Source organism: Volvox carteri, assembly GCF_000143455.1.
Source record: "Volvox carteri f. nagariensis unplaced genomic scaffold VOLCAscaffold_22, whole genome shotgun sequence".
In the NCBI taxonomy this organism is placed as follows: Eukaryota; Viridiplantae; Chlorophyta; class Chlorophyceae; order Chlamydomonadales; family Volvocaceae; genus Volvox; species Volvox carteri.
In genome coordinates this window covers 808,549-827,035 of record NW_003307565.1, presented here as the reverse complement: position 1 = coordinate 827,035, position 18,487 = coordinate 808,549, and the positions used below count along the sequence as shown (strand labels likewise).

General features: G+C 52.0%; 2 protein-coding genes across 2 annotated transcripts; both read left to right on the top strand.

Moving 5' to 3' along the window:
* Positions 1–4,898: 4,898 nt before the first annotated feature.
* On the top strand, positions 4,899–9,721 carry VOLCADRAFT_61206 (uncharacterized protein; the record flags this gene model as incomplete). Its single annotated transcript, XM_002951196.1, has 9 exons — positions 4,899–4,988; positions 5,257–5,309; positions 5,445–5,533; positions 6,582–6,740; positions 7,051–7,176; positions 7,909–8,072; positions 8,436–8,603; positions 9,089–9,242; positions 9,639–9,721. The coding sequence occupies 9 exons, from the start codon at positions 4,899–4,901 to the stop codon at positions 9,719–9,721; spliced, it is 1,086 nt and encodes a 361-aa protein (XP_002951242.1).
* A 2,559-nt stretch (positions 9,722–12,280) lies between these two features.
* Positions 12,281–17,875, top strand: VOLCADRAFT_109791 (uncharacterized protein). The gene is made up of 9 exons (XM_002951195.1): positions 12,281–12,461; positions 12,680–12,732; positions 12,923–13,011; positions 13,394–13,552; positions 13,851–13,976; positions 14,503–14,666; positions 15,127–15,294; positions 15,656–15,794; positions 16,447–17,875. The coding sequence occupies exons 1-9, from the start codon at positions 12,357–12,359 to the stop codon at positions 16,533–16,535; spliced, it is 1,092 nt and encodes a 363-aa protein (XP_002951241.1). The 5' UTR covers positions 12,281–12,356; the 3' UTR covers positions 16,536–17,875.
* The last annotated feature ends 612 nt before the right edge of the window (positions 17,876–18,487 follow it).

The following is an 18,487-nucleotide window of genomic DNA, read 5'->3' as shown; positions in this document are numbered from 1 at the left end:
AGCAGAGCAAGCAGCCCGGCTCCAAATTTGGAGCTAGCGGTTGCCGTCAAAGGAAGGGGGACCCCATCAGACATGCAAACCGGTAATATAATGCATAATAAGTAAGTGGTCCACGTGATATCCTAAGGGTGTGCGATGAAATTCCTCGTCAGCAGAAAAAAATGTGCTCTGTACGAACCAGGCAAGTTACGAAACTACACCTTTTAGAGCTGGCAAGCTTCGTATGCCCCGGATGCTGCAACCTTATATGTTATGTTGATACTTAACCGGCCGCAAGCAAAATGGCGCTACAGCGTATTTGTCCTTGTTCTCATTCGATCAATAAAGCTCGCATAAACCCAGGAAACTTGACAGTTTAGGAATGAAGATTTATAACAGGTCCGGAATGATGAAAGACAAGAATGCATCGAAGGAATGAATACTTGGCCCCCCTTCAGGCAGTTTTTCGAACCACGTGACCGCAAAGTGTCTTGTAATTGATTTCCTCGGCGTGATCTTATCACGTGGTGCTTGGTACTCATTTCTCGAACTTTCTCTTAAAACGTTGAAGGTTACAGCATCCCTGCAGGCAGGAGTGAGCAAGTCGAACTATGTTTCTATGGAGTATGTGGAACCTTGGCGAAGTTTGTGGAACCCATGGAGTGTTGTGTATGTACCTACTCCTCCGACGTTGCTAGGGAAACGAAAGCCATGTTGCGTTTATTATTGAAGCTTATGCAAAGGTAAGTCAGTGCCGCCACTGTCTGAGTTACCAGACCACGTGTTATCCGAAAGTTTCTAAGCAAACCGTCTAGAAAGTTAAGGTTTTATGTGAATTCGGAGTGCCACTGTGCGATGTACGGACTTGAGTGGTTATGTGTCGCTGCGAGCGACTGTGCTGGTTACCTCGGGTTTGGGTGCTGCCCTGAAGCGGTTGGTCTGCAGGCCTAGTTGTCGCTTCGGGGCAGTGCGCCCACACCCGGCCGCTTTTCATCTTCATTAAGTGCTCCTGCTACGCACTCGCATGATCTGGTTTATGTCACCGGCATCGACACCAACGCGGCTGTGGCGAAAACACAGGGTTGGCGAGGGAGGTGATTATCCCAGCTGATGGCTCATCCGATGCATCATGTGTGTGCCGTCTTTGCCATCTGATTCTGAGTCTATGCAAAATACCTCTGGACGTACAGGCTCCTCTATGACCCGTAGTAGTGCACCTAGGCGCTGCCCTGCAGGCCCTGAGTCGGCTCGGGCACCAGCCACATCCACCCGAGTTGACTCGTGGTGCTCCCAGTTGAGGTTGGGACGGCTTTGCAACTTTGCTTGACACCTTGTCTGGCGCCGCTCCCCTGAAGATGTCCCTTTCACCACATTTGGGGTCTTTACTTGGGCCGTCCGCGGGCCGTCATCACCCGGGTTGCTGGACCAACAGAACTGCCTCATCTCACGCTACCAATGGAAACACGTCACACGTCGCAACACTGCTTGGTAGCCCGCTCTAATGACAACAGCAACGGGGACCGGCACTCAGACTGAGCGCCAAGTGAGCGACTGCGCACATCTGCACATGCAATGTCGAAAGGCTGCTGATAAGGAACTAATTAATTAAGGGAGCTAATTCCAGAAATAAATAAAAAGGCGATAACAGAAGAAAGCTTCGGCTGGCTTACGCTTTCAGTGCAAAGGGGCTATGGCTGATTTGGTGCTGGCGTTGTAGTTCAAGGGCATAACCATGTGTGCTGCCTCTAGTCAAGTGCCAGGAATGCCCCATAAAAGGGCATTAGTGCTTCCAGTGCTCCATGGCACGCCCCTCCCAAATTTTCCACTCCCACCATATGTAGGGCCATGAGGGTCCAGGCATTTAGCCACGAATGCATCTCCCAGCTTGTAAGACCTGGTGAAGTGCCTGCTGTATAGCCATCCCTAGGTCCCCCAGGTCATTTCCCCCATGTGCTTCACAGGATTCCTACCTCCCCCCCTGCCCGGACCACAACACCAGTCGACGTAAGTGCCCTACATTCACACAGTCCGGGGTGACAATGTTCTAGTCCCGGCCTATCAGTGCCACATTTATCCTGAGGTTGTAGCTATACCCTCGGGATTAAATCAATTACCAATATTGGTAATGGAACATCATCCACCAAGAGTCGCAGTCTTTGGTCGCGGATCAGTAGCTGAAACACCGGGCGAACATCATAATGGCATAAGGAGGCCATCCATCAGTACCCGGCTCCATGAGTGTCACTGCCATCTCCGAGGATGCAGAGTCTGACACACACACATTGTAACACCAGGCAAAGAGTACTCAGGGAGATGCTAAGGGAGCTGAACCCTTCTTACACATCTAATGGCCAACTAGCACAACTAGCACAACTCTGACATGCAGCTACAAAGGCAGGGCCCCAGACCCTCCCACTGAGGGGTACCCTGGGAGCAGCTTACATGGAACGCCCATTGCTCCTTCACCTGGGTCATGCCCCGATCCACCAGGCGAGCAGTAGCCTCTCCCAACGATCTCTCTCTTATCACCCTCGATGGAGGGAGACCCCGTGATCCATTTGCCATGTTGCTGGGCTTTGGAGGCAAACAGAGCACGAAGGGCCAAGCACCATGTCCCCAGGGAGCAGCGGTTTTGCCGCCGTTGTGGCACCAATAGCCAAGTCAAGGATGAAAAACACGTGTTATTGGAATGCCCAGCCTATAATGATATTCGTGTGAAAGAGGATTCGATCATCAACAGAGCATGTTGGAGGCCATGAAATGGGAGCCAGCACGTCTGGCGAGGATGTTGGAACGTATGTTGGGAGAGGGGGTTCATATCTTTACCATGCGCCCGCTACCCAGCAGACCCTGCCTTCCCCGACACCCTCATCCAGTCACCCCAGCCAACTTCCTTGTGGATCGCTCAGGTTCCGCACCCACCAAAGGCATTCGACGGAATCTGCCGGATCATCGGCGGCTCAACTCCGTTCTTGGTCAGCTCGCAAGTTAACGTTTATCCCAGGTCACCATCGTCCATCGACTTTTACCTTCCGTCACTGGAAGGATTTTCCGACCCTGACAAGCCTCGATCCCCAAACCTCCGGGGGCATCGGCGTTTGCTTTACCAGTAGTGCCTGACCTAGTATGTAGGATCGTATGTGGGCTCGTACCGCAACTCAGTTATTCCCGCTGGACGCTAGTCTGGGCTGATGTGCGGTGTTTTCCTTTTCTCCGTGGCTTTTAGGCGTTTAGGTATTGCCCTTGGGCCTTCGGCTCGAATGGGTAGTTTTACAGGTATGGCATCACGCACCCCCAACCATGTAACACACACACACACACACACACACACACACACACACACACACACACACACACACACACACACACACACACACACACACACATATATATATGTATATATATGCCATGCAATGCGGTGAACACCAGACACAGCCGCACCGGAGGCTTGGCCAAATGTTGATAAGAACAGCTGTGATAATATCCTCTCATATCTCTTTAATGACTTTGTTCTCTTGATCCGCCCACCCCATCCTAGGGGGTCGCCGATTGTAACTTTTATTTTCCCAGCTGCATGCAGCAGGGCGCGCCACAGCCGAGAGCCACCGAGCCCAGTTTAACTGTAAATTCCTGACATCGTTCTCATTTCCATGCCAGCTCCTCTGACCTGACATCAGCTAGGGAGGGCTAGGGCCTCGTCGAGCCCACTGATGAGTCAAATTAGTTCCCCTTTGCGTTTACCTTGTAGCACCAAGACAAATTCCCGCATAGAACATTAGCAAAAGGGCATTGGTGGCGGCTAATATAATTGCGAATCATGCTCGCGACCATTTATGCCTTCGGAATCGTTCGAGCTGATGCAAACAGCCTGATGGAAACAGGATGGAATCGCCACGCACGGTTTAGCAGGTTTAGCACAGGTGCGGGAGTCAACGGCTGTTGAGCGAGATTTCATAACCCAATTAAAATTCAAATAATGTGCCACGTTGTTATTACACTTGAGTTTTGTACACGAAGTGCCCAGTGCTTCAGCAGCTAAAACCGAGGAAAGTAATATGGTGCTTCGATGCTGCGGATATGGCGGATAGATTGCCCGGAGGCAGACGTGTTCGACAGCTTACCAGCAGGCTATAGTAGACTAGAGGCTGACGGACATGAGGTTTCAGTGAAGGCCATCTTGCGAAGATACCGTCTGAAACGCGGCAGGATCGAAGGGACCAGTTGCGGCTTAATGCCCGGCTAGGCCGTAACTCAGGCGCGATCGCGTTACAGTCGTCCACATATTAAATAAAAAAAATTATTAGATTAATTTGACGCATTAACACCTTGAGACCGGGTCATAGTCGACTAGATTGGAAGCGTCGAAGAAGTCGGAACGGTTTCTAACCGTGTCGAAGCTTTTCGATGATTCCCTAGCAATCTGGTAGCACGACTGGTGGCATACGCATCACTGTCAAAAGTATGAACTTATCAATCCACCGTTCCCGAACTGCCTGGATAGCTGAAAAGGGAATCGTCCACCGTACCAATAATGTATTGCCGCCGCGGCGGGATGCATTGACTGTCTTCCATGTCCAAGCTAAACCGATTAAACCGTTTTGGGGCAGTTACGCCTACGAGTGCCTACCAGGAAGTCTATTGAAGTCCAGTTTCATGAACCGAAGCAACCAACACCGAAATGTCAGACCCTCACGATTAATGTCAGACAAACTGAGAAGAGATGCTAGGCCAAACATATGTGGCTAATTTTAATATCAGGGTTAAGCACAAGGCCCAAGTCCGTGAAACTGCACGATATAAATTCCTTCACCAGCGATTTTTAGTCAATCGTTTGACATCCTACAACTGTAATTACCGATCTTAAATTAAGTATATAGCGACATATTGATTAACACGACATGGAAATGATGGCAGCACGGATGTATGCCGCGCTCTTGTTTGCCGCGCTTTGCTTCTTCAAAACAACTTATGCTTGCATATATAAATATGGGACATCGCTTGACTCACTGGTATGTGTTAAGACCAGCAGAGCGCCGGAACCCCCCGGGTCCTATTATTGGTCACATTTCAGCTGCCAGCGGCCGGCATGCATGCCTGTATCCAACCATCGGTAGCCGCATTACTACCGATATCCATATTCTCAAACATGCATATAGTATGAGCAGTTATCACGCTTTTGCGCAGTTACTTAACCGCTAATGCACTGGACACCGTGATTCGCCGTAGCGCCGGCAGGTTAAATCCATCCGATGTGCCTGCCAACTGTGCTAACTGCAGGCGGCTCCTAACGGCGGAACCCCCTGGGATCATGGCTTGCATGGAGACGACTGGTAAGCATGCCTGCGCTGTCGAAACACTCGTGCAGCCCCCTAGCCTTGTTTACACGGCCGCGCTTGCAGTATCATCGTTGCTACCGTTCGTTAGTCGACTTCCATTGCGGTTCCTTCCTTCCTTCCTTTCTTCAGGATTGGTGTGGACGCAACTGGAAAGCCTTGGGCCTGCATGAGCGGAATTCGCCAAAGCCCTATCAATTTGCCAAACGCAAATATCCTTGGTAGGACAGGACAACTTCGTGGTCTGCAAAGGGGAAATTCGTAGTCTTGCTTTGAAGGGGAATACTCACACCCACGTCCAGTAATCGGCACATTATTTTATTGATTTTGAAATTTTCGTCTCGATAAATAGCGGAACTAGCTTGTCGGTTGCGACATGATACGCCCTGTAATGCATGTTGCATGGAGCGCGGGGCTCGCATCGTATGGCTGGCTGTCGTTATCCTTGCACTTATGGGAAGCTTCTAAATAGATATCTTTAAACTAAAAGCCAGTTAGTTGCCCTGGTGAAGGCCTGGCTCCATCGCGACTCGTCGCGACAATTCAAACTTAGGGCTCAGCGACGAACGCGAGTCAAGCAATCGCACCATCGTACCTTCAGCTGAAAGTCATTAAAGGTTGGGGCGCTGGCAAAACCTTTCCGATTTCCCCGATTTTCAACCCTGTCGGCTGTCGTGTGCCACTCATGTCCACGAGTAAATTTGTGGAGCTCGTCGCATGGCGCAACCCAGCTTATGAAATCCAGAATCCTTCCCCTTTCGATAGCGTCCGGTCGTTCCGGAATCTGCACGCATTTTTTGTGTGTGTATATATATGTGTGTGTGTTTGGTTGGTTGGTTGGTTGGTCGTTACAGTGGGCTCTAGACTCGCGAATCGTAACGCCAGCGGGCCATTTGCTGGCCGTGCATTATTACTGCACCTGAGACGATCAGGGCCGTCGAGACACCCATCCAGACCAGACAACGCAAATGTCACCTAGATAGACAGCAGAAGGCGAGCCCAAAGGGAAGAAGGCTTCGAAACCCACAACCACGGGGGAATACATATTTGTCAATAGGCTCTCCAATTGGCGAAAGTCCTCGGATCGCCACCAGAAGGCCCACCAGCGAATACTGACAGGAGCTAGACGCGCATCGTGTTGAGGCTTCTTCAGCAATCCATCAGCAGCCCACGCAGGTCTCTTGACTTGAAACCCGTATCGATAATCGCTTGGAACTTTGCGTGTTTTTTGCTAGCACCTATTGTTGTGCGACCATATATCGCCTGCAGACAATCGCGGCAGCCGCATACCGCGCAAGTTCCGTACCCAATGGTCGTACCCAACCATCTACTCTAACGGCTCTAATGTGGAGGTTATCAACACAGGACACACCATTCAGGTTGAGTGGCTGTCGCCGTACGCAGCCGACGTCGAGATTGTGGTCCCAGGTGTGTCGTACTACGCGCCGTACATTCTTTTGCATGTCACAATGCGTGGGTCTGATGTGAACACCCTTATAATCATGTCTGCCATGCCCGCTTGCTTCGCCATTACAACCTTACTGCGACTTGACCCTGAAGTCATTAACTTATAAGCTGTCCCCCATCCCTGTCTGTTAGCGTTATGTTACTTGCTGCGCACATTCTGCAACGTTGCAGCTCAGACGATGCAGCTTTCGGCGACCTTTTGAATGACCACAATGTGTTTCCTTCAATCCCATGTTTCGACCACCGCAAAACTCCATTTTTCTTCCCTCAGCACGCCAGGACCGCAACACACAGATTACCGCAGTGCTGAGTATGAATGAGAACGATCAGGCCACAACCGTCCAGGCCACGCCGCTACAGTTCCACTTCCACACGGTCTCCGAGCACCTGATTGGAGGTAGGTGGCGCGAAGCATTGCCGTGCACTTGCCTCTTCTGGCTATGTGGTACGATGTGGGGGACAGGGGGCCACATCTTCACCCGTGGCCGCTACCCGGCAAAATCCTGCCTTCCTCAGTATTTCGGGGCACCCTCATCTAGTCACCCTAGCCGACTTCTCAGTGGATCGCTCAGGTTCCGCACCCACCACCGGCATCCAACGGAATCTGCCAGATCGACGGCGGCTCATTTCTATTCCTGCTCAGCTCACAGGTCTACTTATCCCAGGTCACCACCGTCCATCGACTAGGGGCACGCTTACCTTCCACCATCGGAAGGAATTTCGACCTTGACAGGTCTCAATCCCGGAACCTCCGGGGGCATCGATGTGTGCGCTACCAGTAGTGCCTGAACTAATGGTATTTTGGTCAGGAACGAATGGTGCATGGGCCACCGGATATACCCTCAGCCAACAAACATTGGGTAGAATGGGACGTGGAGATAGATCGGCCCCTTCTCCGTCTAACGTCTGAGGATCCTGCTCCTTGATCGTCATTTTGGATTAATCTGCCACCATGGTTACGTGGCGCGGGGCGCCCGCATTACGGTGCTCTGCTGTTGTAAGGATCTCTCTCTTACCATGTCGACATACTAAATTCTTTTCGGTTCCAAACGACATCCAGCTCCATTCACTCTGCTGCGCCCTTGGTGTCCTCCTCCTCCGCCTGCTCGCGCTCCCTCCCCTTCGTCAGGCGAGTACCACCCTCTTGAGCTTCACATCGTCCACCGTGTGACTGACCTGCCCGCCTGCACCGCCGGCTGCTTCTCCGTGACGGGGGTGCTGTTCGAGCTGACTCAGTCGGAGGACAACCCCTTCCTGGAGGCCATCTGGGCGGCCATGCCCATGCGCGAAGGGGTGAGGAGGAGAATGGGTGAAGGAATGGGTGAAGGAGGGGCTGCGGTTAGGCCGAGGATGTGGTCGGGTTTTGGTCGGTTTGGAACCTGGTAGCCGACTCGAGGCTTTCGCAATGAGTTCTCGAATCAGCAAGTTCCTGCATTACAGATTTTTCAAGGACGGTCAGGTGAGGCTGCTAACAGCAGTAGTCGTCTTGGGGGTGCGGGAGGGTTTTTCCCCCACTAAAAGGCGGTTTAATTTCTGTGTTAAAGCGGAAAACATCCGCTTCAAGAGCATGAGCAGAGGTAAGCCCTTCCCCAATCACCCCCATCCATTGTAAATCAACCCGGTGCCCTATCGCGCAAAAAAACGAAACCCCTGCAGGCCATCAACTATTTGCCTCCGGACGCTCAAATCCGTCTTGAGGAGCTTCTCCCTCCCCCCTCCTCCCGCGAGTATGTCACCTACGAGGGCAGCCTCACCACCCCGCCCTGCTCGGAGGGGCTGCTGTGGCACGTGATGCTCAAGCCGCAGAAAATTAGCATGGCGCAGGTGAGAAACCCTGTTCCCTGATCAGGTCTGTCGAGGAGAGGGGGAAAGAGTTCGCGCAGATGTGTACGCAGGAAATGGCTATATAGATGGGAAGCACGTGCCGGGGACTTGGTTGCGTCAAACGGTGCGGACCTGTCGAGAGCTTCGATCAGCTCCCGCACTTCATGAGACCCACCTGATCGACGAATCGCACCCGCGGTCTTTGTGCTCGTGTGTGTTTGTTTTCTAATGATGTTTGTGCGAGAGAGCACGACATCGTGTATGCACGTGTCTACATGATAACATATAATAGTGTGTGTGGTTGTTACAGTGGGTATGTGTTGTTACAGTGGGTATGTGTTTACATGATGACATGTGGTGTATGTGGCTTCCGCGCTGCTTCAGTGCCCTCCCTGGCCCACGCACCCAGGTATCTAAGCACTCTTCTCTTTCTGCAAAATCACTTTGTGGACTTGTCCCAACCCCTCCGGACTTGGCCGTTTTAGTGGACCAAGTACAAGACGGCTGTGGGTTTCAAGGAGTGCAGCCTCAAGAACGCCACCGCCACCGCCACCCCCAGCGCCAAGTCTGGAAGCCGGCAGCCTCGCCACCACCACAGCCGTCACCTGGCTGCAGCGGCCCCTGGCAACCCCGATGACTGTAAGCTGGTTCCTGTGCCATGGATTGATGTGCTCCTTACTATGTGATAAGAGTGCAACCTGCATGTCTTGCAAGGTCAAGTTCACGAAGAGTGGAGACCGGTGTGCTGCAATTCTGCTTGCCTAACATTGCACTACGCATCTGCGCATTCACTCCTATTACCTTTACCACTTCCCAACTCTGCTGCTAAGATTCCTGAAAGTAGGAATCTGGCCAGGGCTATGGGGAATGATATGTACCAATAGCAGCTGCTATTAGTACATAGTACATTAGTTTCTGCAGATACTAACTACAAGTGCCGTGCCGTGCCGTGGTTCAATCCAAACTAATCTACTGATGCGCCAGCCACCATTTACTTGATCTCTCTCTATATATGTACCCATGGCGTGCATGCAGATACCTGCAATGTCGTGGCGTACGGCACCAACTTCCGTACGCCCCAGCGTCTGTTCGGCCGGGCAGTCAAGCTCGCTTCTTAGTAATAAACTGAGGTATTGAATGTACTGGTGCAAACACCGGTCTCCAGCAAATTTGGATCATTGCCTCTTTATTGAAGTAATACCTTCCATGTCCTCACAGGATGTCGTATGTCGTACTAGGATAACGAAACGTCCGCAGATGAAGATATGAAAGATACGTCGAGTAGGAACTACTAGTGATCTGAGAGATAGGTTTTCCTCCCGCGCGTTGCGTTAGCTTCAAAGCTGTGAGTAATTGGGCAGCGTGCTCGGCTGAGCTTCCGCCGAAGACATGCATATGAGAGAGTCGAATGAAGAGACTGACCTTTCCCAGGATAGAGGGGTTCAGGATTAAAAGCAAGAGAGTGGCCAGGCCCGTGCATTTTATCATTTTTTTTGTCTCATTTCGCGAATCGGTCATGTACTTATGCTTTCCATTTTTCCTGTCCATCCTGACGCTTTTTTGGTTTTCAAATAGTCAGGGCAGGACGCCGCTATAACAGATAGCTACGGCCAAGTTTATGTGTGCTTTTAGCGGAGTTTAGACGCGCCTCAGGGGTCTCGGAGAGTTTTCGATGCTACCTGCGTGTGCTGATGGTCTCCACCGTCGCGAATTTAATATCGCAAAGCTTGGGGGATTTAGACAACTTAGGTTGTGCGCATTTGCGCATTACGTACATAAGAGTAGTATTTTTTGTTGCGGTCCTGCTCATGCGAGAAATATCTCTGACTCAGAGTTAGACAGCTTAGCAGCTGCAGCATAGATGGGTGCGCATATGCGCGCATGATATGCGTGGAGTCGTATTCTTATTACATTATTTCTCGTCTTCGAGAGACACCGCCTAAAGTGTATTCTTTAACAGCAGCTGCTTGCGGAGCGTGAGAGCCACCTACCTTGCGGCCCCATGTGCGGCAGTGCGCCGTGCGGTGGTGCGATTTGAGGTACCGAGAGGCGGCGGAAGCTGCGGAAGGAGTGCGCCACGTAGAGCCACGTGCTGAATCGCAGATGCCAGGTCCTCAGGCTTGCATTTCCGTGGCGAAATCTTTTAGAGAGCGCCGAGCGTAAAACGCAGTGTCTGGGAATGCCGAGATGTTATAGAGCGGTGTGGTAAGATGGAGTTTGGTGTGGTTCGGCATGTTGGATGGGCAGTCGCGGCGCTGCGCATCTATCCTGATGCCACAAGTGGGGCGCAACACCGCGGTTTTCATTAATAGCAATGACTGCTTTTTCGGAGAAAAATCTCGGAGGGAAAATTGGAGCCTCATTGTGTCGAAGGTAATACGGTGTTTGGCGGTTTTTTTCCTCTGCCGGTTTCGGTGTTATAATAGGATGCGGTAACAACGAGGTGGCTGACCAGGATAAGAGTTGAACTCACGACGCCTTACTTTACTCATTCAATTGAAAAAAAGTTTGTCTTAACGGCCGTTGCATATTGTGAGATCGCTGTATGTAATGACGCTGAAATAACTAAAGAATGCTGGCGCGCCTTGTGCGCATGCATCCCATCTCACGACACCATAATTAGTGTGACAGACCCTTAAGCAGTCTAGAGCCCACTGTAGCACACACACCCGCACGCATGCTATCGTGTCTCTCAAGTACTACCCCGGTACCGCCTCCGACGCCGAGTAATTGCCAGCGAACTACTGTTGAAGAGCAGCAGGTGTATGTGCCTGCCTTTGCCTTGCTTTTGCTCCCTTTAATTTCCCGTCTATTTCTGCTGTATATGTGGCAAAAAATAAGAAGGCTTGCACAAGGCTTCTCGTTTCAGGGGGCGTATGTAAGTATGTGCAGGGGTGGGCCCCTCCAAGGCAGCACGTTACAGCGCATTTCAGAGGTTGCGTGGGGCCAAACGCAGCAGTCAAGTATTGATAGGTGAGGGCAACCTTTGAACATATCTGCCGGATGCATTTGGGACCAAGTGATAATCGGAAGAAACACGCTTACCGCATGGGAAAGGACCCTGTCGTAGGTTCAAAGGCGGCAGAATTTCATCGAACAAATTTATTCAATATGCAAGAGGAGGTTGATGTGATGTTTTGCGAGGACGCTAAGGCGTGCTAAAAGGAAAAGAAGCGAAGAAACCCTAGCGACTACGTAATCTGACTAAGACTTCCGGCGAGGCAAGGGCAGCCAATCCTTGGGTTCATTATGCCGGTATCCTCCAGAAGAAAACAAGGTAATAATAAATTAACCCACTTCAGCCATCCCTCGGTGCCTCACAAGTCCAGATGCAATCGTTGTCCGTACTAATGACGTTCGACATTTCATTAGCTTACTCCGCAATTTTCCAAGGTGAATTTTAATTACCAAAGTACTTCCATTCTTACCGTACCCTCTATCCTATATCGTCAATTGGTGTCTACTCAGGTCCCGACCTAATCAGGTACCAACCTAACAGGCACGTTGGGCCAATGCCGACCAGCGGGAACTGTATGGCTTTGGAAAGTGAGAAGAGGTGCAATGCCAGCTAACGCATTTGAAGTCAAACTTGGTTTCGGTTTCAGCGCAGGGCCCACGACCGTTCACATCCACAATTAAATCTTGAACGAATCAGATGTTGCCAAGGAGCCCAATAACTATTTTCCTACTACTCTTCTTCCAATTGTATTCTAGGCTCAATCCCACGCGCTTACGTCCCCAAGATACCGAGAGATGGCGGCAGCACGTTTGTGTGCGGCGCTGATATTTGCAGCTCTATGCTTCCTTAGCCATGTCACTGCTTGTGTATTCAAGTATGGGACTTCGCCTGATTCACTGGTGCGCAGTGTCGGGCGGCCGTTGTTGTCAGAAAGTATGGCTTCTTACGTCTATTTATGGCAATAAGAATATCCGAGAATAAATAGTTGCACGATTTTGCGCTTGTGTACGCATATGAGGCGCTGGGCACCCATTCGAACGCAGCCATTATGACACTGCATTTGGCGGATTGTAATTCGCCGAAACTAAGCCCAGAACAATCTGTAAACTAACTGCAGGAAGCCCCTCACGCCGGCACTCATTGGGATCACGGCTTGAATGGAGATGACTGGTAAGCATGTCGGCGCTGGCGCCATGCTGGCCTTGCCCATATTTGCATACCATGATTCGCACGTCGGCTTCATTTTTGTTCGATTAAGGTGGTTAAAGAGTCTTTGGGCTCGTTTGGAACGCAGAAGCTTGTGAAACTCGTAATCTATCCAAGTCGATTTCCATTTCGGTTCTTTCCTTCATTTCTTCAGGACTGGTGTGGACGCAACTGGAAAGCCTTGGGCCTGCATGAGCGGAATTCGCCAAAGCCCTATCAATTTGCCAAACGCGGAAACTCTCAGTAAGTCTGTGAACATCTTTCTGTGTCCTTAGATTGGCTTTTGAATTGCTGGATAAAATTGAGGAGAAAAGTTTGGGGGTTGGGGCATATCGGCGGCACCGGAGTACAGAACCGGGAGGGCCCCAAAGCTTACGCATCAGGATGATCTATCGTACGCCTGTCCTTCATGCTCATACCGTAAGCTTAAAGCCTGGAAAAGGCCTCCAATATTAGGGTTACTGTTTCGGTACTAGAATGACTTGGGAAGCTACAGCTCCAATCGCATCCACTGGCACGGCATAGTGCTCCTATGGTAATGCTATCCCTGGTGTGGGCCTATTCTCTGTCGGCAACCCTTGATGCTCATGACAGGAAAATGTTTCTATCCGCTGTCCACCTGCAGAAAATCGCGGCAGCAACATCCCGGACAAGTTCCGTACCCGCTGGTCGTACCCAACCATCTACTCTAACGGCTCCAATGTGGAGGTTATCAACACAGGACACGCCATCCAGATTGAGTGGCTGTCGCCGTTCGCAGCCGACGTCGCAATTGTCGTCCCAGGTGTGCCGTACTGCATGATTTCGTTCATGTATTTCACTTAGTTCCCGAGCGTGCTTGCATTCCCGCCCCGTCGCATTATTACGTACACTGCAACGGGGCCATGTCGCTGTAGCAATTTTCACACCTACAGGCGCCGCTGCCCCCATTTTCTAGCTTGCTAGCTGAGCCCGGCCACACGACCTAACGAAGCTCTAATGCATGCTTTGTGTCAGGCATCTTTAGCACGTGCTGTCCTCTGAGATCCCTAAGCCCTAAAGAACTGGATGTGCCATGCTCTATTTCATTTCCCCGCCCATAGCACGCCAGGACAGCAACACAAGGATCACCTCTGTGTTGGGCATGACCGAAACCGATCAGGCAACCACCGTCAAAGCCACGCCGCTGCAGTTCCACTTCCACACGGTCTCCGAGCACCTGGTTGGAGGTAGGTGCAGGAGTGCCATCCCATGCAATGCAAAGTAGCAGCAATGTGGTGAGCGATGTGGGTGACGGAAGATCACCGGCAAAACGGGCACTTGTAAAACCTGGTATGGACGAGTAGTGTGTCGGTTTTACCGGTGCAACTACCGTATGGTGGCAGCTACATGCCTGTTTGTTAAGAAATCTTGCCAGCCAGGCAAATCATTCCAATGTACTTAGGGTTGGAATGCATGGCCGACATAAGCCAGCTAGCTCCCGCAAGATTTGCACGAGTCGTCACAGTCACCCGTGTGGAACAAGCCACTCTCATAGGTTGTGACTTCCGGCAAGCGCGAGGCTTAGCTCGTTCTTAGCGGCGACAGATGTAGCGTCTAAGCGTCGTTGATGCTGGTACCAGCTAGACTCTGATTGATTGAGCGTCCAAGCCTTGCTAATTCAACCTATTCCTGGCTTCACCCTCCCCCGGTTACTGCCACTCAAACCTGGCGCCGCCCTTTGCCCTCCTCCCATAACGCCGCCTGGAGTTTTAGGCAAGCACTACCCTCTTGAGCTTCACATCGTCCACCGTGTGACTGACCTGCCCGCCTGCACCGCCGGCTGCTTCTCCGTGACGGGGGTGCTGTTCGAGCTGACTCAGTCGGAGGACAACCCCTTCCTGGAGGCCATCTGGGCAGCCTTGCCCATGCGTGAAGGGGTGAGGAGGAGAATGGGTGAAGGAGTGGGTGAAGGAGTGGCTGCGGTTAGGCCGAGGATGTGGTCGGTTTGGAACCTGGTAGCCGACTCGAGGCTTTCGCAATGAGTTCTCGAGTCAGCAAGTTCCTGCATTACAGATTTTTAAGATGTTACGGAGTGGATGGCTTCTGGTCCATGCCTGGATTTGGATTACAAACTAAGCAAGCCCGGGTCGCTAGCTGCTGCTGGTGGTGGTGCTGCCAGCAGCCACACCAAGGACGGTGAGGTGAGGCTGCGAGCAGTGGTAGTCCGCTTGGGGTGCGGGAGGTTCTTTCCCCCCCTGAAGGCGGTTTGGGGTTAATTTGTGTGTTACAGCGTAAGACGTCGGCTGCAAAAGCATGGGCAGTGGCATGCCCTTCCGCAATCACCCCCATCCATTTCAACTCGGTGCCCTATCGTGCAAAAAAACGAAATTCCTTCAGGCCATCAACTATTTGCCTCCGGACGCTGAGGTCCGTCTTGAGGAGCTTCTCCCTCCCCCCTCCTCCCGCGAGTATGTCACCTACGAGGGCAGCCTCACCACCCCGCCCTGCTCGGAGGGGCTGCTGTGGCACGTGATGCTCAAGCCGCAGAAAATCAGCATGGCGCAGGTGAGCGGTGTGGCAAACGAGTTCCTGGGAACGGTTTACCAAGTCATGCTCAGGGCAGGCTGCACGTAACGGGAGTTGTGAGCCGGTTGCGCCAGCTCTCACATCGCAATCATTAGCCACGTGGTGCTTGATTCGCTTTGATATATCAAAGTATGCGCATAATGATACGCCGGTCTAAATCACATTTACTTCCCAGCTTATGTATCTGCGCCAACGCTACCCTCCACCCAGCCACCTCGCTCTAACCCTCTCTTTGCTCGCCATCCGGCTTCTCAATTTGTCTTATTGCGTAATCTTGTTTCCTGTTTGCCCATCTCGCCTTGCACACAAAACGTCCCGGTTTTCCGCTCCATGGTCACAGTGGACCAAGTACAAGACGGCTGTGGGTTATAAGGACTGCAGCCTCAAGAACGGGACCGCTTCTGCCGGCAATGTTCACCAGCATCACCACCACCGCCGTTCTCTGGCTGCAGAGGAGGCCACGGGCAACGCCGAAGACTGTGAGTACCTACCTAGGCCTCTTGATGTGACCGGTGTGTTTTCTGGTTTGCTCACTTTGCGGGGCCCCGCTGAAGTGTGATGAGGAGGACGCACGGCCTGCAGTGTACAGCAAGCACAACGGCACCTGCAGCCCGGTGGTGCTGTAGGATCCCCTCCTGCCCAAAGGGCCTACTGCATCTGGGGCCACTTGGTCATCTGCCTTCACATTGCATCACGGTATAGCCGGGCTGCACGTTGATGGGGGGTTGTCCCCCCTGGGGCCCTTGGAACAGAGAAAAGTACTTTTACACTTTTTACTCTTTTTACACTTTTTACACTTTTTACAATTTTTACACTTGTACTTTGTCCCAGGGAACGCATCAAACCCGCATCCACCTGCATTACTCATTAGCGACGATGCGGCCCAATTTCTCGCCAATGCTCGCTCCAGCGGAGACTGTGACTTGTTTTGTCATTCGTGGATGCGCGGCATCGTCCTTTAAGACGAGGTCCTCTTGTGTGCGGGTGTCTGAGGGTGCTGTCACCATTGCCACCACTCTGGACTACTACAGCTACTACTACACAGCTAACTGCAGTGCATGCACAGGCGCCTCACATCACGCTCCGTGATTACATCTCCATGTGCCGTACCTGCCCCGTCGTTGCACGCAGATGACTGCAAGGTCGTGGCGTACGGCTACAATTACCGGGCGTCCCAGCGCCTTTATGGGCGGGCTGTCCGGCTCGCTGCTCTTACTTAAACTGAGCTTCGGGAGTAATGGCGTGTATATCCAGCGGATAGGTGTCGTGCTTAAAGTAATCTTCAGTACTCCATCTTCTTACTTTCTTTCTTTCTTTCTTTGCCACCACGGCGTGCCGTAACGTGCTGATGGCCTCCTGTTGGGCTCCGTTAAATATAGTTGGATGCTCTTGTGGGCAATTTCTAACTGCGCATACGCATTATGGCCTTTTCATGAAGCTTTTAGAGCAGGACAGTGTCTTCATAATACGTTGTACGGCGATGGTTTAACGCTTTCTTAACACTTTCTTAGCACTTTCTTCTCCTTGCATACGGATAAAAGTGCACGACAATGTCATTGTACGGCATCGCGCATGCTCGAAAGTTTATTTGTGCAGCATCACGGTGGTCAATTGCCCGTGGAAATGTAATGGTAGGGGTTGGCCTGTGTTTGGGCCCTATGTGCATAAGTACCTCCTAGGTTTACTTGCTCGTTTTTTTCAATCAATGTCAGCACCGTCCTTACTGACACATCCCATCTCTATAGTTATTCCCGGGATTCACCTTTATCGCGATTGGGGGCCAGCGGAAAAGGGCCTCAGGGCCCGGGGCGTGTACATCTTCGGACTTCAAAGACCGGTCGAGGTATCGTTGCTTAGGTCGTTGATGAGGCGTCGTTCCTTTAGGCCGAGATATATCACTTTGTAGTCTCTAACAGCAGGTGAAAGCAGACGCCAGTTTACGGACGTGGGCACGTAAGATTATCTTTGAGAATCTTACGATTGTGTGCCATGTACGATTGTGCGGCTTGTCGTACATGGACCAATCGGGGCGTCCTGGTGAGTCACCCAAGAGTGCCCCCTGGGGAGCATTCACTTCGCATTCACTTCGCGGACGTATGTATGTATGTTAGTGGCGACCATGATGAGATAGCGCGTGCGAAATGCTTCGGTGTTGATGCAGTAGATGATGTCCTTGCTCTAAAGCAGTGGCCGCGGCAGCAGCCGAGAAGACCTTGCAAGGACTAGGTAGGGTTATCGCGGCATTTCGAGGAGTTCCAATTGCCGCACGCCGTGTCAGCGCCATGGCGCGACAGCCTGGTGACACCAACAGCAAGGGGCTGTTTCTCAGGATATGTCTGGTGGGAGAGTCTTCGGCTAGTCCGCAAGTTTTAGGTCTTGGGTCCGGAGTGGCGGCAAGTGCTTGCATTTATGACAGGGAAATTCATTGGCTTCCCTTGCGCCATATTGTGGTCTCCAATGCGCGTGGTCGATTTACGCTCTGTTCGTCTGCCTCCTTGCATCTCGGCTGATCTCTTTCTCCTTAGGCTTAGTTATTAAAGTGTAATCCACTGGTTTCCGGTTGTCCTCAATGTGCAACCAGTTTTTGTCGCATTTCCGTACCGCTGTCGTGCACAGATCAGTGGCTTGGCCTTTCTCGGCACTGACGCGACTAGCTCCGTGCCGCCTTCCTTTGTTCCTGGGCGGAGCTTGCGAGGCGTGGTGAGGTGTCGCCGTCCGATTATGGTGTACTTCTGCGCTCCCCGTGATACTGGCGCTGCTCTCCGCAGGTCCCTCTTCCTACTGGCGGCCTCAGCCTTCCCGGGGGTCCGCTTCCCTCTCCGAATATAATGAAACTTTCATCCTTTGGCGCCTTCTGTGGGTTGTCTGCTTGCTGCCACCTGTTCCGTGTGCGGTGTTGGCTGACTCTCGTGTCTCGGGTGCTTCCTGCAGGATTCCTTCCCTGGCTCTGGGGTTGTTGCCAGTGTCGCCGCCGTCTCTGCCGGGCCCCCCGTTGGCAGGTCTTTTCTGCTGGGCGTCCTTGCCCAGGTTGGTAGGGGTGTCCGTTGGCTGCTGGCCCGTTCTAGCGCTCTCCTAAGCGGTTCTCTCGGCTGCAGGCACCTGCTCCCCTGGGTGTGGCCCACGGTCGCCTTGACCAGGTGATCGCTCGGCTCCGCCCTTTCCCCCTCATTCC

What these genes read in the sequence shown, in the direction of transcription:
- VOLCADRAFT_109791 (XM_002951195.1), top strand. Translation starts at nt 12,357, where the DNA reads ATGGCGGCAGCACGTTTGTGTGCGGCGCTGATATTTGCAGCTCTATGC. An exon ending in CCTTGCCCATGCGTGAAGGG is followed by an intron (nt 14,667 to 15,126) that starts GTGAGGAGGAGA and finishes AAATTCCTTCAG; the next exon opens with GCCATCAACTATTTGCCTCC. An exon ending in AGAAAATCAGCATGGCGCAG is followed by an intron (nt 15,295 to 15,655) that starts GTGAGCGGTGTG and finishes CCATGGTCACAG; the next exon opens with TGGACCAAGTACAAGACGGC.